An 18,263-nucleotide genomic window follows, 5' to 3' on the forward strand; every position below is an offset into this window, starting at 1 on the left:
TGTACAAGAAACATCATCTTTAAAACACTCCAGATCAGCTGGTTTCACGGGAGTTAATGCCTGAATACAAAAAAATATCAATTCGGTATATTTTATCTATTCTGTTCTATTTTTTATTCTATTCTGTTCTTTTATACTTTTCTAATACTTATACTAAATATAAACTAAAGGTTTATAATGGCCTGGCTTTAAAACTTTCACTGTTTTGATCATTTATACTTAACAGGCATTTATAACTATGGAGCTCAAATCTGTTTTGCTGGTGTAAAGATGACTGACCAAAGTGTTCATGAAAAGAGGAACATGGAGCACAGCTTTCATGTATTCTCTCCACTGTGTTAGAACAATAAAGGCAAAAAAAGATAGTAAAAAAAGAAGAAGAAACAGAACTTGATGGAGGCCGATTCTCCCTCCGGCCTGAGGGGGCGCTGAAGCACCGGGAGTTACGTTTATTTTTAACCGAAAGTGAAGCGTAACCGGAGGAAGCCAACGCTGATAGTCTGCCGGCGCTTAGCTGCTGAAGTGTGGAGCAGCTTTTGCAATTTTCTGCCCTGGCTGTAAGTACAAATACTTCGGATTATTTTCCCCCGCATTTCTTCTTAATTTAATCATATTTTTTTGCGACGCGATGTGAGTTGAACTTCCGGTGATAAGTAGCTAGCAGGGGCCTAACGTTAGCCTGCAGTCACGCATTTATCAGAAACAATTTTTTATATAAATTGTACTGAAAGTTTAAAGATAAGTGACTTAAATTTGTGATTATAAGTCATCAATTTAATTTTACACTTTGAGGCTAATGTTAAATGCTAGCCAAACATTACAGAGTTGAATCTAATGAATGCTAACAGTGTTTTATGAAATCCAGCCCACAGTAAAAACAACCCGCTGTGCTAATGACGCTGTTATCGTTTGTATCCAGAATCACCGCAGACAGCGGGATTTATCCTAGCGGTGGGCAGTAAATGCATCCATCAAGACTGGGTTTGAGTTACTTCATTTAATTTGCATATTTATGTTGAGTAAAGTGATCCGTACAGCCATGTTTACATAAGTGAGTCACTATCAAAGATCCGTTTGTGTTCAGGCAAGACCAAAGTTCGTCTTAAAAGGTGGTAAGCAGACAGCAGCAAGGCTTCTACCAGAGTTTGGCCAGTTAGTTATTGCAGTAATTTCTTAGATGTAATATTATCCGTCCTCAGTTCAGCAACATTTACTGACTTTCATCCCTCTGTGACTCCAAACCAAATGATTCACAGTAAGTGCCAGATCTAAGCTAAATATCAAGGAGTTTGACAGCAGTTTGTTTCTCAGATTAACTGGTCCACGGAAGAGAAGGACCCTCCTGTCAGTCCACCATGGCAGACATCAAGAACTTCCTGTACGCCTGGTGTGGGAAAAAGAAGCTGACTCCAAACTACGACATCCGAGCAGCGGGCAACAAAAACAGGCAGAAGTTTATGTGTGAGGTGAGCGTTCATTCTGACATCAGGGGGTTTCACTCGGTGAGGTTTTTGTTAACCTTACACCGTACTCCCTGCAGGTCCGAGTCGATAGCTTCAACTACATTGGGATGGGAAACTCCACCAATAAGAAGGACGCGCAGACCAACGCCGCCCGCGATTTTGTCAACTATCTGGTCCGAATCGGAGAGATGAACGCAGCAGAGGTCCCGGCCCTCGGGGTCAGGAAGCCGTTCCTGTTTTTCCTTCTGTTTTTTTCTGTAGAGATAAAAACTGATTGTTTCTCTCACTTTGTCTTTTTTAAATGAGTAAGTACATTTTCTGCCATCAGGCGAGCGCTCCCATCGCAGATCAACCTGATGCAGCTGCAGATGCTGGCTTTGGAAACCTCCCTTCTAGCGGTCCTCTACCACCTCACCTGGTAGTGAAAGCTGAGCAAGGTACCGGCAGCATGGTGGCTTTAACGACTCCAAACATCACAAGTTCTTACTTTAATGTGGTGAGGCGGGTCGGATTAAACGGGTTCAGATATTCAGCCGGCTTCTTTCTGCTTCTCCTTCTTTATTGTTCTCAGGGGACAGCAGCGTCAGTGGGCCGGTTCCAGGAGTGACCGGACTGGGTTATGCAGGAGCAGGAAACTCGGGTTGGGGCAGAGGAGGAAGTGACGGAGGAGCTCAGTGGGACCGAGGAGCCAACCTGAAGGAGTATTACGCCAAGAGAGACGAACAGGAAGCGCAGGCGGTACAAGATAATTCCAAATTACAGTGCAGTGAAAAGCATTGGTGATGTTAACATTAAGCTCCTTAACAGGAAGTAAGCTGCTCCTAAGTTACAGTCGTCCCCCTAAAGCTCAAATCTGAACCAGAACCTTGGACAGATTTACTAAACTTGGAACAACCAGCCAAGTTTACACTCCGAGGACTCTGCTTTCATGAAGAAAACTGGCACTCGGGGAATACGTTTCTACTTTTATTTTTAAACTTTGGCCATTAATAATATGCAGATGCATCATTAGAACCAGAATGAGTTCCCTTTTTTGTTCTTCAGGTTTGATTTCTCTCCCTCGCTAAACGAACTCCCGCCTGTGTTTTTGTTTGCAGACTCTGGAGTCGGAGGAAGTGGATCTGAACGCTAACCTTCACGGAAACTGGACTCTGGAGAACGCCAAGGCCCGTCTGAACCAGTTCTTCCAGAAGGAGAAAACCAGTGCTGAGTATAAATACAGCCAAGTGGGGCCGGACCACAACAGGTCTGGAATCTCAGAGCTTTTTAGACCGGCTGGAAATTCTAAACCAGATCCAGTCTGAGGGGTCACAGCTGGAGCCGAAACAAACGCTGATGGTGTGACTGTGATTTTAATGAGCTTCAGCTGCTTAATAATTCTCTTTAGCTGAAGAAAAATCAGAAGTATTTCCTAAAAGCAACTGTGATTTTGACCAAAGGACTTGATTTCTCCATTTGAAGAGAATTGATTGAATCTCTGCTGGAAGTGTTTGTCTTTTGTTTCCCTTCAGTTTGGATTTGGTTTGGAGTTCACAGCCGACCTTCAGCCACACACCTGTTTTATCTTGCATGTTCAGACATTCAGTTTCTGATTGTACTGATACATTCTGATAAACGCTGCTTATTTTAGTCATTCAGCTCACAGATTCTACATAAATGTATCAAATCCATTGGAAAATACAATAATGGCAAAGATTGGCCCCGCCCCCAAAGAGCCGCTCGGCAACCAGACTGGGAAACGCGAACTAATCATATTTTTGGCCTGAGCCACAGCAAAGCTTTACAACAGCTTTAGTTGTTTTCTCAGTAAAGATGGCGACGAATGAACTTAACATGGCGTTTCTTCAGTGTTGTGGGAGGAGTCAGAGATGGTGGCATCTCTAGACTGAGCTGTTGTGGAACTTTGTGCATGTGCAGGAGACGTGTAAGGGTGTAAGCTGAAAGTGTTGATCAACAGGGTGGGGGCGGGGCTTCGGCACAAATAATCGAAGCTCCGCCCGGAGAGCGAGCGCTGTCCTTGAAGTGACGGGTGGTAACGCTCAGAAGCGCCTTGAGCCGACTGTTGTTGTCATTTGGCGCTTTATAAATAAAATTGAATTGAATCTTCTTTGTAAAAAAATAAAAAAATTGCCAGTTTATGTAAAACAAGACTTGGAATTTCTGATTATTCTAAAATAATTTCCTCCAAAGAGCAGCGCGAGGGTTTTACAGGACGTGTTGATTTTATGTCCTCCCCTTCTTCTCCTGCTGTTTCTTTCTGTTTCCTCTTGTTTTCATCTCCTGCTTCCTTTTGATCTTTTTACATCTTTCTCTTTATTCCTGCTCAGTTCTCCTGTTATTTTCCTCGTTGAATGAAATTCTTAAAGGTTATATTCTCTTTCAGCACGCACCAGCTGGGTCTCAGCTCAGCCGTCATCGTATTCCCAGACACCTGTAAACACGTCTTCTTTGTCCTCGTGCACATAAATGTGTGACAGTAGCCTGAATACGACCCAGCTGGTGTGTGTCGCGCTGCAGAGCTGACGTGTGTTGGTTGGTGGTTGATGTTCAGGACGTTCCTGTGTGTTTTTCTGCTGGACTTGCTGTAAACCCAGAGACCTCCAGAGTGTGTCGGCTACACCAGAGAGCTCTCACTGTTCGAACTGAGCGCAGACACCAGCTAACTCGCACTGAAACAAGAACAACTAGAATAACTAGAACCTGAGCCCGACAAACCCAGACTGGTTTGAGTTGATGAATTGTTGTAATGTGAGAAATGAGCTGTGATAAATGTCAGCTGGTGAATTGGGCAGGAGGTTACTTTCAGAGGCTGGAGTGAGTTTCCTGCTCCATCAAAGAACACCGAGGTGATGCCAGAACTCACAACCACACCAAAGGAAGACATGGGACAGTGTTTAGGTGCACTAAAGCTGTCCCATGGGTGCAGCTCAGGGCTTGGTGGAGTCTGGTTGTGATTTCTGGTGTCGCTGTTCACCGCAGGGCAGAGCGCAGCCAGGAGAATCAAAGCTGTTGATTGGTCTTTAAAAATCCCAAAGTCTGGCAGAAAAACATGCAGGCTTCCTCCTGAGAGTGCAGCAGGTGAGTTCAGCTCCTAAGTCTACGTGCAGTTTGATGCTTTTGTTCTAGAAACAAGGAGTGAAGCCGTGACGTTTGTCTTTGTGTCTGCAGGAGCTTCATAGCAGAGATGCAGCTTTTTGTGAAGCAGCTCGGCAGAAGTAAGACTCCAGAACATTTCCTATTAAATGCTGAAGTTGTTTTAGATGATCAGCAGTGAAAGAGGTCAGAACAGGACGCAGAGAGAGCGCTACAAACCAAAATGGCAACCACACCGGACTCTGTGCGAGCGTGCCCGAGAAGAATTCGATTTTTATTAGTCTGTTCTCGGATTAACACTGGATGGAAAAGTTACAGAAATTGTGATAAATGTGATCAGAAACCATGAAACACCAGTTGCTTTCTGTTGTTCGTGTGAGTCAAACGTTGCCGGGTTTGCTCTGCAGGGATCACGGCTCGAGAGCACGGCTCCAACAAGAAGCTGGCGGCTCAATCGTGCGCTCTGTCTCTGGTGCGACAGCTGTATCACCTGGGAGTCATCGAGGCGTACTCCGGGGTCACCAAGAAGAAGGAGGGAGAAACTGTACGTTTAAAAACAGGCAGAGACTGAACGACACATCACGCAGCTCGTTTTTAAAACAGGATTTTGTTATTTTGGCACAGTTGGAGGCGTTTGAGGTCAACGTGTCCCCAGACCTACAGCAGCAGCTGGCCTGTGTGGTCCAGGAGCTCGGAGTCAGCGTCCCCCCACCGGTGAGTCGCATGAAAGCGTTCGCACTTGCTGTTCAGTGTCTGTCAATCGAACCCACCCTTCAAAGGCAGCACGTAGCAAATAAAGCAGTGTGCTGTGACGAATCTGAAGTCTGTCGCGCTGATGTTCGTGGACGTACGCATGAAACCAGTGAAACACTCTTCAGTGCACCGGACTGCAGATGTGATGTGGTGATGCTCTTCAAAGCAAACTGTCATCGTCAGAATAAACGGAGCGTTTACATTCGATTCAGTAACATGAAGGTTTTTATGTTCCAGCCTGCAGACCCCAGCAGCCCGGTGTCTCTGGTTCAGGGGAAGCTGGCGTACTTCGAGCCGTCACAGAGGCAGACTGGAGCCGGAGTCGTCCCCTGGTCGCCGCCTCAGGTCAACTGGAACCCCTGGACCAGCAGCAACATCGACGAGGGGCCGCTGGCCTACGTGAGTCTCACGAACCCTGAAACCCTAAAGTAGGATCAGTTTGTGGCTCGTTGATCTTTATTAGCAGGTATTCAGAAATCATGTTATTAATTCGAGTCCCACAGGCTGTGCAGACACTCGGTGTCTTACAGTCATCAGAGTCGTGCAGCTCTTCCCTCTGTGCTTTGTTTTCCTGACAAAACTCTGATTTCTAAATCGGAGCGAGTCGTGGTGAAAGCCTTCCGTAAAGACCCCGTTCTAACCCCTTCAGTGCCCTCCGGAGCAGATCAGCGGCGACCTGCACGACGAGCTGCAGTACCAGCTGGAGCATGATGAAAACCTGCAGAAGGTCAGTCTCCTTTACCTTTACGTCTGCGTTGATGAAAGCGTGCCGTGAGACTTAACGATGCTGTCGTTCAGATCCTGATGGAGCGCGAGCAGCTGCCCGTCAAACAGTTTGAGGAAGAGATCATGGCGGCCATCGACAAAAGCCCTGTGGTGATCATCAGAGGAGCGACGGGCTGCGGTAAAACCACTCAGGTCCCTCAGTACATCCTGGACCGCTTCATCAAGGGGGGCCGAGCATCGGACTGCAACATCGTGGTCACGCAGGTAACGCCGAGGCGTCCTTTCACCCGCCTCGTTTACCTGAGAGCTTACAGCCTGTCTTCTGTATTGTTGATCAAGCAAACATTAAGCGGCTTTAAGCTCACTTCATTGCAGTTTGAGGTCTGATCCGTGTTTGAGCTCCGTGTGCTCCGTAAACCTCCGCACAGCAGCCCTGACCTTCTTCTTCTCTGCAGCCCAGAAGGATCAGCGCCGTGTCCGTGGCTGAGAGGGTCGCCTTTGAGAGAGCAGAGGATCTTGGGAAAAGCTGTGGCTACAGTGTCCGATTTGAGTCCGTCCTGCCTCGACCCCACGCCAGCATCCTCTTCTGCACCGTCGGTATGGAAACCACTGTGCTGCTGCCTCAGCAACTAAGCAGCGAAGCCGTGGTTACTTCGCTGGGCGGGGGAAGCGATTTGGCGGTCCGGCCGTGTAGATCTGAGTGTTTTCTGTGTTTTAGGTGTTCTTCTGCGGAAGCTGGAAGCAGGAATCAGAGGCATCAGTCACGTCATCGTCGATGAGATCCACGAGAGAGACATCAACGTGAGTTTGTTTGTTCGCTGATTTTTAGGGACTCAGTGAGCCAAAAACACCCCGGGGGCTTCTGTCCATGTGTCTGACCCTCTGTGTGTCCGTGCAGACGGACTTCCTCATGGTGGTCCTCAGAGACGTGGTCCAGGCATACCCGGACGTGCGCATCATCCTCATGTCGGCCACCATCGACACCACCATGTTCAGAGAGTACTTCTTCAGCTGCCCCGTCATTGAGGTGTTTGGACGCACCTTCCCTGTCCAAGGTACCTCCGACTCACCGGCCTCACCTGTGTGTGGAAACATTAAAATGATGATTGTCTGTGGACTTTCCTGTAATATAAACTGAGGATAAGCACTCATACAAGTGTTTGGTGACCCGTTAGCCGGGAGGTTTGGGTGTAATGGTGAGCGTGGTGCGTCCTGCAGGTTTTAGATCTCACCCTGGGTCAACACACCTGAATCAAATGATGAGTTGATGACCAGGCCTCTAGAGAACTTCAGGACATGTTGAGGAGGTCATTTAGCCATTTAAATCAGCTGTGTTGGATGAAGGACATCTTAAACCTGCAGAACACCGGCCCTCGAGGCCTGGAGGTCCCCTGCCCTAAACTGTTTAACCCTTTAGAGCCGATCGGAGCAGCACGCTCTGTTATGCGTAACTATTTTTAAATCCCAGTAGCACTGCAACCACGTAAGCTAGCGCAAAAATTTTTTTTGCATATGAAACCGGAGGAGTTGTACTTACATCTTATGCCATCAGCTTGTCCTTGGTCACGGTTTCCTTCCACATAAAGCTTTGCAAAAACTGCATAAAAAGCGCTTGCAGGAACAAAAACATAATATTCCAGAAACACGCTTTGCCGATCCGATCAGCTGTTCATAACACTTCCTACGTTGGAATAGACGTCAGCGCGAACTTTTGCATTTCCGCCATTACCTGCCCGAAACCGGAAGTGACGTCATTTTCGCGGAAATGTAGTCTTTTTTGCGATCAGGGCCTCAGGGCCTATACTGCTCTTTTTAAAAGTTATCTTTGACTTTATGACTTTCTGTGTCGTTTCTGGGATTCTTAGGACTCATATTGCACTGCTGGAAATAGTTTATTTTGATGCATATGCTGCTTTTTTGCAAATTTGCAGTATAATATTTATTTTCATTTTTCCTGCAGTGTATAAAAATTGGTGTATTTCAAAAATAAAACTATGAAGACACTCAAAATAAATTTCCTGTGGTGGGAAACTATTTTGTGCAACTTTTTTGTATTTGCAGTTTTGAGGGATGAGCCTCTTAAATTTCTCTAACTACAAATATATGTTAAAAAATCAAAAACGATTTTCAATTTTTTTGTAGTTTATTGCACTTTTATGCAATTTATGTAATTACTATGCACCTAATGAATACATATTATTAAAATCTGGGCTATAACGGTTGTATTGATGTATAGCAACTTGAAATGCTCCCAAAAATGGCTCCACAGCATGTAAAAATATAATATAAGCTCTGGCGGACTTGGTTCTATGGTAGGTCTTAAAGGGTTAAGCCAATAATCAGTGTGGTAAACAGTTATTGTTATATCAGCGGGTTTGAAAAAACCTCTTCCTTGTTTTCAGAGTATTTCCTGGAGGACTCCATCCAGATGACAAAGTTTGTGCCTCCACCGATGGACCGAAAGAAGAAAGACAAAGACGAGGAGGGAGGAGACGACGACGTGAGAAACGTTTTTAAAATTCTTCTGCACTGTGACGAACGTCAGAATTACATGTGATTGCAAAACGTTTCTCCCCAGACTAACTGTAATGTGATCTGCGGGCCGGAGTATACGCCGGAGACGAAGCATTCGATGTCTCAGATCAATGAGAAGGAAACGTCCTTCGAGCTGGTGGAGGCGCTTCTGAAGTACATCGAGACGCTGCAGGTGGCCGGCGCCGTGCTCGTCTTCCTGCCCGGCTGGAACCTCATCTACTCCATGCAGAGACACCTGGAGAGCAACCCACACTTCGGTACGCGTCACACCACACAACACCAATAACGCCTTAAGTGTAGAGTCACTGCTGTGGGGACTGTTGACCGAAACACTCCCCCTGACACTGCAGTGGAAAGCAAGAGACTTCTTGGATCTTGGTTTTTAGCTGGTGTTGTGTAGCGTTGTTGCTCATCGTGCGAGAGCACTGTGAAAAATCTGGTATGCTGTGCTTTTCAGGAAGCAACCGGTACCGAATCCTGCCGCTGCACTCTCAGATACCTCGAGAGGAGCAGAGGAGGGTGTTTGAACCGGTTCCTGATGACATCAGAAAGGTCAGTGACAGGAATACATAAAAGCTTCATCCTAAATTTAACTTGTGGAATTCAAACCGTTTCAACGATGACCGACGTGGATGAGATGAAGTGTGTCTGATATGTGCTACATGCACTGAGCATGTCTGAACCACACGCTGACGTTTCAGGTCATCCTGTCCACCAACATCGCCGAGACGAGCATCACCATCAACGATGTCGTCTACGTCATCGACTCCTGCAAGTAAGTGTCGCTGCGCTCACAGGTGTAGTTTCTCTTCCTGAGGTCAGCGTCTGAGCGGGTTAGGGGTTAAAGGTCGCACTGTTTGCTGTGCTAACAGGCAGAAAGTGAAGCTGTTCACCTCCCACAACAATATGACCAACTACGCCACCGTCTGGGCCTCCAAGACCAACCTGGAGCAGAGGAAAGGTCGAGCCGGCAGAGTCCGACCGGGGTTCTGCTTCCACCTCTGCAGCCGCGCTCGATTCGACAAGTGAGGCGCGTTGATCCTCCGGCACGCCGCGGGCTGCAGCGTTTGGGTGTTAACATGTCTCTGTGTGGCTGTGCAGGTTGGAGACTCACATGACTCCAGAGATCTTCAGAACTCCGCTGCATGAAATCGCCCTGAGCATCAAACTGCTGAGACTCGGAGGCATCGGCCACTTCCTGTCTAAGGCTATCGAGCCACCGCCACTGGACGCCGTCATTGAGGCCGAACACACCTTGAAAGGTACGAAAGGCCTGGTCTGAAGGGAAACGGACTATCGGGGCTGCTGGGAACTTAGTTCTGTGTGTCTTGGTTTGTCCTCTCACAGATCTGACGCTCTGATTTATAGATTTTAAATGATCAGCCCTGCTGTGGCCTGTTTTTATGCCTGTGTTGGGGTTCTATGCCCTTTGGTCTGATTCTTGTCTGTACTTCATAAAGTTGACATGTTATGTTTTGTTTTTGAAGATCCTTTTTTTGCCGTCAGTTTCCACATGAATTATTTTCACTGTAATCTCCGTGTTTGTTGCAGAGCTGGACGCTCTGGACTCCAACGACGAGCTGACCCCTCTGGGGCGGATTCTGGCTCGGCTGCCGATCGAACCTCGGCTGGGGAAGATGATGATCATGGGCTGCATCTTCCAGTCAGTTTTTCGTCTCTCTGCTGATTTTCTGATTCTCTCAGCGTCCCGTCTTTAAATGAAATTCTCATTTTCGTGTTTCCCTCCAGCGTCGGCGATGCGATGTGCACCATCTCGGCCGCCTCCTGTTTCCCAGAGCCTTTCATCAACGAGGGGAAGCGTCTCGGCTTCGTGCACAGAAACTTTGCTGGCAGTCGTTTCTCGGATCACGTGGCGCTGCTGTCCGTGTTCCAGGCCTGGGACGACGTCAGGTCTGTGCCGCGTGCTCTTACAAATGAATAGCTAAATCAGAAAAATGGTAAACTTCACATGTAGAGCGGTAAAGTTACAAAAGACCTCTGCAACATGAGTGACAGGAGGTGTCGTTTTCTCCCTGAAACGTCTCGTTTGTGAACACTTGTTGTTCTGCTCAGGATTAACGGAGAGGAGGCGGAGAGTCGCTTCTGTGACCACAAACGTCTCAACATGTCGACTCTGAGGATGACCTGGGAGGCCAAAGTCCAGCTGAAGGAGATCCTGGTGAACTCTGGATTTCCTGAAGGTACCCGAACGCACCATCCTGACACACAAAGCTGATTGAACCGGCCGGGAGCTCACCTGCACTTTCGTTTCCCTCAGAGTGTCTCATGACGCAGATGTTCAACACGGTGGGGCCGGACAACAACCTGGACGTGGTGGTCTCTCTGCTGACCTTCGGCTCGTACCCCAACGTCTGCTACCACAAAGAGAAGAGGAAGATCCTGACCACCGAGGGGCGCAACGCCCTCATCCACAAATCCTCTGTCAACTGTCCCTTCAGCAGCCACGACATGATCTACCCGTCGCCGTTCTTCGTCTTCGGCGAGAAGGTGAAACCCAAAACTGCCACGTTCACCTTTTAACATGAATATTATTGCTTTTGTGTAAATTAACAACAGCAGGTGGTTTTTTCTGTAGGTTTTCTCACTAAATAAATTTTTAGATGAATTTACGGCCCTCGCAGCATCACAGCCAACATTTCTCTCGGGTGGGGACGTTTCTGTTTTCAGATCCGAACCAGAGCGATCTCGGCTAAAGGGATGACTCTGGTCAGTCCTCTGCAGCTGCTGCTGTTCGCCTGCAAGAAGGTGACCTCTAACGGAGAGATCGTGGAGCTCGACGACTGGTGAGTGACCGACCGACCTGCAGCTCGTCAGCACTCTCACTCACTTCCTGTTTCCTCTGAGGCACTGCGATTCGCTCTCCTCTCAGTGACCTTTCACTTTAATGATGGCAGGATCAAACTGACGATTGCTCACGAGGTGGCGGGGAACATCCTGGCTCTGCGGGCCGCCCTGGAGGCGGTGGTGGTGGAGGTGACCAAAGACCCGGAGTACATCAGACAGATGGACCAAACCAACGAGCGGCTCCTGAACGTCATCAGACACGTCTCCAAACCGTCGGCGGCCGGGCTCAACATGATGGCCACCAACCAGAGGTAACGGACGTCCTCAGACAGGAAACGCAGCCTGCCTGTTTCCTTTTTCCACATGAATGAAGGAACGTTTTAGTTCATCCTTTCAAATCGCAGATTTTTCTCCCTCTATGATGAAACTTTGATGTTTTGATCTTCTTTGGGTCTCTGCTTCATCCTGTTATTACTCACATCGCCTCTGAAAACAAACTTTAGACCTTCAAACATCTCATCTCCTCTGTTTGTGTGTCTGTGCAGGATGGGAGACGGTCCACGACCTCCGAAGATGCCGCGTTTTGATGGAGGAGGCGGCGGCAGAGGTTACCAAGGAGGAGGAGGCTACAGGGGAGGATATGGAGGAGGAGGAGGGGGATACAGAGGAGGTGGAGGATATGGAGGAGGAGGAGGATACAGGGGTGGTGGAGGATATGGAGGATACAGAGGAGGCGGTGGTTATGGTGGAGGAGGAGGTGGTTATAGGGGAGGCGGAGGTGGAGGAGGAGGTGGTTACAGAGGAGGAGGTGGAGGATACAGAGGCGGCGGCGGGTACAGAGGAGGATACTAACCTTAAAAATCAGTCGCCTCGTCGTCTTCTTTCGTTTATTTTGTAAAAGATTAATGTGAAATCGAGCGCCGCAGTTAAAATGATGTTTGACTGGAACCTGCTGATGTTGGTTTTTATGGTCTGTGAATGAAAAAGTCTCAATAAATCTGTCCTGTTCCTTCATCGCGTTGGCTCATTCTTCCTCTTCACACATTGAAAGTCTGAAGATCCAACTCATCAGGATTAGTTTGAGTTTAAACTTAAAATTAAAAATCCCACAAGTTTGGACTCGTGTCAAACAGAAGTTATTGCTTAAAGAGTGTCCACAAAATAAAAGCAGAAACTATTTTAAATAATGCAGGTTAACTTAAAAAGGTTCTGGCTGTGAGGGCCCAGCAGGAGGTGCTGTCTCACGCTTTCTTTTTTCTAAATACTTCTGTTTTTTTAAATACATGAAGGTACAAAAGTAAAATACAGATTTTAAAAATACTTTTTTGTTAAATAAACATGAGGATAGATTAAAATTGACCACAATTAAATCACCCCACCACAGACCCATCCACCTGCAGGAGGACTGACCTGGATGGGGTGGCATCACCTCCCCATGGGCAGGGACCCTCAGGGACCCTCAGCTCCCCGTGGGCAGGGACCCTCGGCTGTTGATATGTGCTAGACATCTTCATACTCATCTCAGTCTCCTGAGAGGAGCTGGGCAGGGGTGGGTGTATGTTGGGTTTTTCTCTGATGGATAAGACCCGTCCTTTTCTTTGGCCACCTCTCGTAGCTTCTCAGTACAGTCATGGCCAAAAGTTTTGAGAATGACACAAATATTTGATATATTGAAGTAGAGCTGCACAGGGGCGGATCTAGAAGGGTGGCATGGGGTGGCAAGTGCCACCCTAAAATGTTCCCTTGCCACCCCAGTTTTGCATATGACAGTGTTGTTTATTAAAATAACATAGCATTAACATTTTGAGCGTAGTTACAGTCAGCAGTGAATATAAATGCTAAAACTGAATATATTGCATAGTGTCCCCCCTGCACCAGTAACAAATGGTTCAGCCCATAGCAGGACCGGCTTTTTTCTTGTTTTCAGTAGCAAGCGATGCTTATGATCGTGCCAGAGCACATTCTGAACAACACCATGGGAATTTCGCTTTTTACACAGGTGGGTGGATGTTACACTCTGGAAATGGAAGGAAGGTGAGTGTTATTAACCCTCTGTGGTCCACGGACACGCTGCACCTCCAGATCACATGACTGATGTAAGCTGACACAGCAACAAGCTGCAGCCACGCTGAGTCTCTGTTTCAGCCACATTGAAAGTTCGGACTTCAAAGTTTTTACATTTTAATTACAGGCCAGTAAATCCAGAGTTATGATCATATATAGAAGCCACGCTTTTTTCTAAATACTGTCGTCACGTTTGTGTGTGTGTTTGTGTTTTAAGCGTTTTCTAAGGACAGCGCGAAAACCCTCTTTCCTATCGGTGGAAAAATGCACCATGTCGCCCAATTTAAAAAACAAAAGTCAACATGTGGGATTTGGTTGTTTAGGAAGAGGGAAAACTTTTGGGGGTGACGGTAACGGCAGCGAGACAGAGCGAGCGAGAGAGAGAGAGTTTAGATGTGGCAGATTTGTGACGTTTAGTGTGGAGTGTATACTTAGTGTGTTGTGTTGTGTTGTGTAGTCGTTGTTTTGTTTTGTGTCACAAAGGCACATTTGCAATATAAACACTGTCACTGAGTAGAAAACCAGCGGAGTGATACACCTGCTGTTGTCAGGCCTGCAGGTTTATCCCTGAGCTGTTCTGTCTTTTGGTGGACAAGCTTTTTTTACTGGCACACATCATTTGTGGGGCATCTTATTGCGAAACCTGATTGTTCTCTCACTTTAGTTTTAGTAATATTTTTAAATTCTTATACAAAATGAAAAAAAAACGACAGGTGTATTGGCTGCATTTTTAGATAAATAGCTGTATATGTTTACAAAATGTACAATTTATATTTGCATTTCAAGTTATAAACATTTGCTCAACATGTCTGTGGGTTTTTGTTTAGAGTAAAAAAAAATACTACTAGGATTTTAAGTTCTTTGTGTGATTTCAGATCAGTAATACTAATGCAGTATGTCAGTCAAAACAACTAAATTCAGTTGAGCTGAAAAGATACCAAACAAGGCAACGGGGGGGGAAAATTTAACAATTTGAGGGTGAAATACAAACGTAAACTCAAAAGGAGTCAAAAATGGCCGGTTGTATTTCAGACCTCAGTGGGTTGATCCAACAAATCAAGAAAAAATTAGGTTTAAATTTTTGTTCATGACAGTGCAGATTTCTGACATTTTGTGTAATTTAAGCTGTAACAATGTGACTGTTTTCTGACAAAAAACAGACTTGCATTTGTAAATGAAGCGCCCCATGTTGTGTAGCTTTCTGGATTTTATACTTATTGGGCTACATATTTATTTATTATACAGGCTGTACAGTACGTAGCATCAAAACTCACATGTTTTATGTAACTAAAGTGTTTAATTATGTGGGCTACAGACAATAATTAAGTTATATGACGTGTATGCTTACTGTATTTGGATTATTTTAACCATATATAACCACCTGCATATGTGTAAGAAAAAAAGGGCTTCGATTTTGCCACCCCATTTGATTTCTTTGCCACCCTGATGCCACCAGAAAATTTCTCTAGATCCGCCCCTGCGGTGATTGTCCTTTGTCTTCGTCCGGGAGGGCAGGCAGTACCACCAGCCTCGCCACAGGTCGGGTGAAGGTCCAGTCCTTCACCTTGATGTCAGCAGACGTGATGTGCCCTTCGGGACTGGGGTGGACTTTGGAGATGCGACCCACGAGCCAGGAAGCGCGAGGCAGCTGAGGATCTACGATCATCACCACCAAACCTTCTGTGACATCTGCGGGGGATGACCGCCATTTCTGCTGAAGCTGCAGGTTTCGAAGGTACAGCCGGATGAATCGAGACCAGAAGTGGTCAGCCAGCACCTCGGAGTGCTTCCACCTCCGGCGACTCAGGAGCTCTTCTTTGGGGCAAGCCACTTGAGGAAGTGCTCCATCAGGCCGCCCCATCAGAAAGCAGTTGGGGGTCACTGGATCAGGATCACTGATGTCAGACGGGACATAACCTAGTGGTTTGGAGTTCAAGATGCCCTCCACCTCCACAAGGACCGTGCGGAGGACATCTTCCAGAAGGGGTTGGGATCCTACTGTAGTGTAGAGTGCCGTCTTGACAGACCTAATCTCCCGCTCCCACACTCCCCCGAAATGAGGAGCCGCTGGTGGATTGAAGTGGAAGACAATCTTATGGGGAGCCAGGAGCTTCTGCAGGTCAGAGGTCATGGCTGCAAAAGCTGCTTGGAGTTCTCTGGCCCTGGATGACGCAGGCGACTGTCGACGTCCTGGATGAACAGGCGGGTGACTGGATGTGTTGGATCCCAAACTAAAGGATGGGAGCTGGTAAAGGCGAGATCTTCAGAGCGGCGAAGACGTCCACCTACACGGATGACCTCATTCTCGTGGTCGAACTCAGGGGATAGTGCAAGGAAACGACTGCTGCGACTGATAGATTTCCCCTGCTTAAGGAGTCGATAATTCTCAGGGAAGCTCTCCTGTTGAGCTTCTCTCAGGACGTGCATCTCTGCTCGAATATAGTCATAAGCCGATGAAGTTCCACCGCCTTTGGCCGCCCCATGCAACTGCGTAATAGCAGCTTCCAGCAGCTGTGTCCAGGTGTCATATTTGCTGAAGTTCGAGGTGGTGGGGTCAAAGGTGGTAGAAACTCCACGAAAGGTCTCTTTACGGAGCTCAGATGGGCCTGGAGGCTCAGCCAGGGTGCCACTTGGCTCTGGAGGCCACTGTTCTGGACCTAGGAGCAGGAAAGGAGGCCCTTGACTCCATCTGTTGGGTCTGGTCAGCTCGGGAAGGGACTTCCCACGGGTTATATCATCCGCAGGGTTCTGGGCTGAATCCACATAACACCAGGTGTGCGAGTGAGTTACTTCGTGGATCTCAGCCACGTGGGTACCGACGAAGACCTTGAAGTCGACCAACTTCTCTATCTCCGCCCGGTAGATCTTAACTCGTTCTGGATCTTTCTGGAGCCTTCTCTCCACACTTGTCAAACTGGGAACGACAGTGTTAGGGCTAGCTTTAAGGTGTGGCATGTTCTGGCGGCGAAGGAGGGGGGTGGCATAACGTTGGATGCCCTCGACTTCTACACGAACTGTCTTCTGCTCTAGCAGGCTAACTGCATAGTTGTCTTCTCTTGAAAGGGTAACCACCTTGCCTTCTGGCACCGGGACAACATCTACCTGCCATAACTTCTCTACATGTTTGAGTAGCTCACTCACCTGGGGAGGAATGGCGGTCGTGAAGAGGCACTGTTGTGGCAGCGAAGAGGAACCTACAGTGGGGCAAAAAAGTATTTAGCCAGCCACCGATTGTGCAAGTTCCCCCACCTAAAATGATGACAGAGGTCAGTAATTTGCACCAGAGGTACACTTCAACTGTGAGAGACAGAATGTGAAAAAAAAATCCATGAATCCACATGGTAGGATTTGTAAAGAATTTATTCGTAAATCAGGGTGGAAAATAAGTATTTGGTCAATAACAAAAATACAACTCAATACCTTGTAACATAACCTTTGTTGGCAATAACAGAGGTCAAACGTTTACTATAGGTCTTTACCAGGTTTGCACACACAGTAGCTGGTATTTTGGCCCATTCCTCCATGCAGATCTTCTCGAGAGCAGTGATGTTTTGGGGCTGTCGCCGAGCAACACGGACTTTCAACTCCCGCCACAGATTTTCTATGGGGTTGAGGTCTGGAGACTGGCTAGGCCACTCCAGGACTTTCAAATGCTTCTTACGGAGCCACTCCTTTGTTGCCCGGGCGGTGTGTTTTGGATCATTGTCATGTTGGAAGACCCAGCCTCGTTTCATCTTCAAAGTTCTCACTGATGGAAGGAGGTTTTGGCTCAAAATCTCACGATACATGGCCCCATTCATTCTGTCCTTAACACGGATCAGTCGTCCTGTCCCCTTGGCAGAAAAACAGCCCCATAGCATGATGTTTCCACCCCCATGCTTCACAGTAGGTATGGTGTTCTTGGGATGCAACTCAGTATTCTTCTTCCTCCAAACACGACGAGTTGAGTTTATACCAAAAAGTTCTACTTTGGTTTCATCTGACCACATGACATTCTCCCAATCCTCTGCTGTATCATCCATGTGCTCTCTGGCAAACTTCAGACGGGCCTGGACATGCACTGGCTTCAGCAGCGGAACACGTCTGGCACTGCGGGATTTGATTCCCTGCCGTTGTAGTGTGTTACTGATGGTGACCTTTGTTACTTTGGTCCCAGCTCTCTGCAGGTCATTCACCAGGTCCCCCCGTGTGGTTCTGGGATCTTTGCTCACCGTTCTCATGATCATTTTGACCCCACGGGATGAGATCTTGCGTGGAGCCCCAGATCGAGGGAGATTATCAGTGGTCTTGTATGTCTTCCATTTTCTGATGATTGCTCCCACAGTTGATTTTTTCACACCAAGCTGCTTGCCTATTGTAGATTCACTCTTCCCAGTCTGGTGCAGGTCTACAATACTTTTCCTGGTGTCCTTCGAAAGCTCTTTGGTCTTGGCCATGGCGGAGTTTGGAGTCTGACTGTTTGAGGCTGTGGACAGGTGTCTTTTATACAGATGATGAGTTCAAACAGGTGCCATTCATACAGGAAACGAGTGGGGGACATAAAAGCTTCTTACAGGAGACGTTACAGGTCTGTGAGAGCCAGAGATTTTCCTTGTTTGAGGTGACCAAATACTTATTTTCCACCCTGATTTACGAATAAATTCTTTACAAATCCTACCATGTGGATTCATGGATTTTTTTTTCACATTCTGTCTCTCACAGTTGAAGTGTACCTCTGGTGCAAATTACTGACCTCTGTCATCATTTTAAGTGGGGGAACTTGCACAATCGGTGGCTGACTAAATACTTTTTTGCCCCACTGTACTGACCTTACTTTGAGTTTGA

General features: G+C 47.2%; 1 protein-coding gene across 2 annotated transcripts; it reads left to right on the forward strand.

Moving 5' to 3' along the window:
* The first annotated feature begins 405 nt into the window (after positions 1 to 405).
* dhx9 (DEAH (Asp-Glu-Ala-His) box helicase 9) lies at positions 406 to 12,389 on the forward strand. Of its 2 annotated transcripts, XM_085388805.1 has the most exons (28): positions 406 to 557; positions 1,312 to 1,466; positions 1,541 to 1,681; positions 1,792 to 1,900; positions 2,035 to 2,201; positions 2,561 to 2,709; positions 4,632 to 4,678; positions 4,964 to 5,100; positions 5,181 to 5,270; positions 5,547 to 5,708; positions 5,959 to 6,036; positions 6,108 to 6,299; positions 6,491 to 6,632; positions 6,754 to 6,836; positions 6,934 to 7,090; positions 8,438 to 8,535; positions 8,614 to 8,827; positions 9,028 to 9,122; positions 9,272 to 9,345; positions 9,443 to 9,595; positions 9,672 to 9,832; positions 10,122 to 10,233; positions 10,320 to 10,481; positions 10,644 to 10,771; positions 10,849 to 11,078; positions 11,259 to 11,374; positions 11,486 to 11,686; positions 11,921 to 12,389. In XM_085388805.1, the coding sequence occupies exons 2-28, from the start codon at positions 1,356 to 1,358 to the stop codon at positions 12,225 to 12,227; spliced, it is 3,816 nt and encodes a 1,271-aa protein (XP_085244931.1). In that variant the 5' UTR covers positions 406 to 557; positions 1,312 to 1,355; the 3' UTR covers positions 12,228 to 12,389. The 2 variants fall into 2 exon arrangements, with proteins under 2 accessions (XP_085244931.1, XP_085244932.1); XM_085388806.1 differs by lacking the exons at positions 406 to 557; positions 1,312 to 1,466; positions 1,541 to 1,681; ... (1 more) ...; positions 2,035 to 2,201; positions 2,561 to 2,709 and adding an exon at positions 4,437 to 4,541.
* The last annotated feature ends 5,874 nt before the right edge of the window (positions 12,390 to 18,263 follow it).

This window comes from Rhamphochromis longiceps, linkage group LG18 (assembly GCF_057381845.1).
Source record: "Rhamphochromis longiceps isolate RC_006_pf linkage group LG18, R_longiceps_female_GT1.1, whole genome shotgun sequence".
NCBI classification, from domain to species: domain Eukaryota; kingdom Metazoa; phylum Chordata; class Actinopteri; order Cichliformes; family Cichlidae; genus Rhamphochromis; species Rhamphochromis longiceps.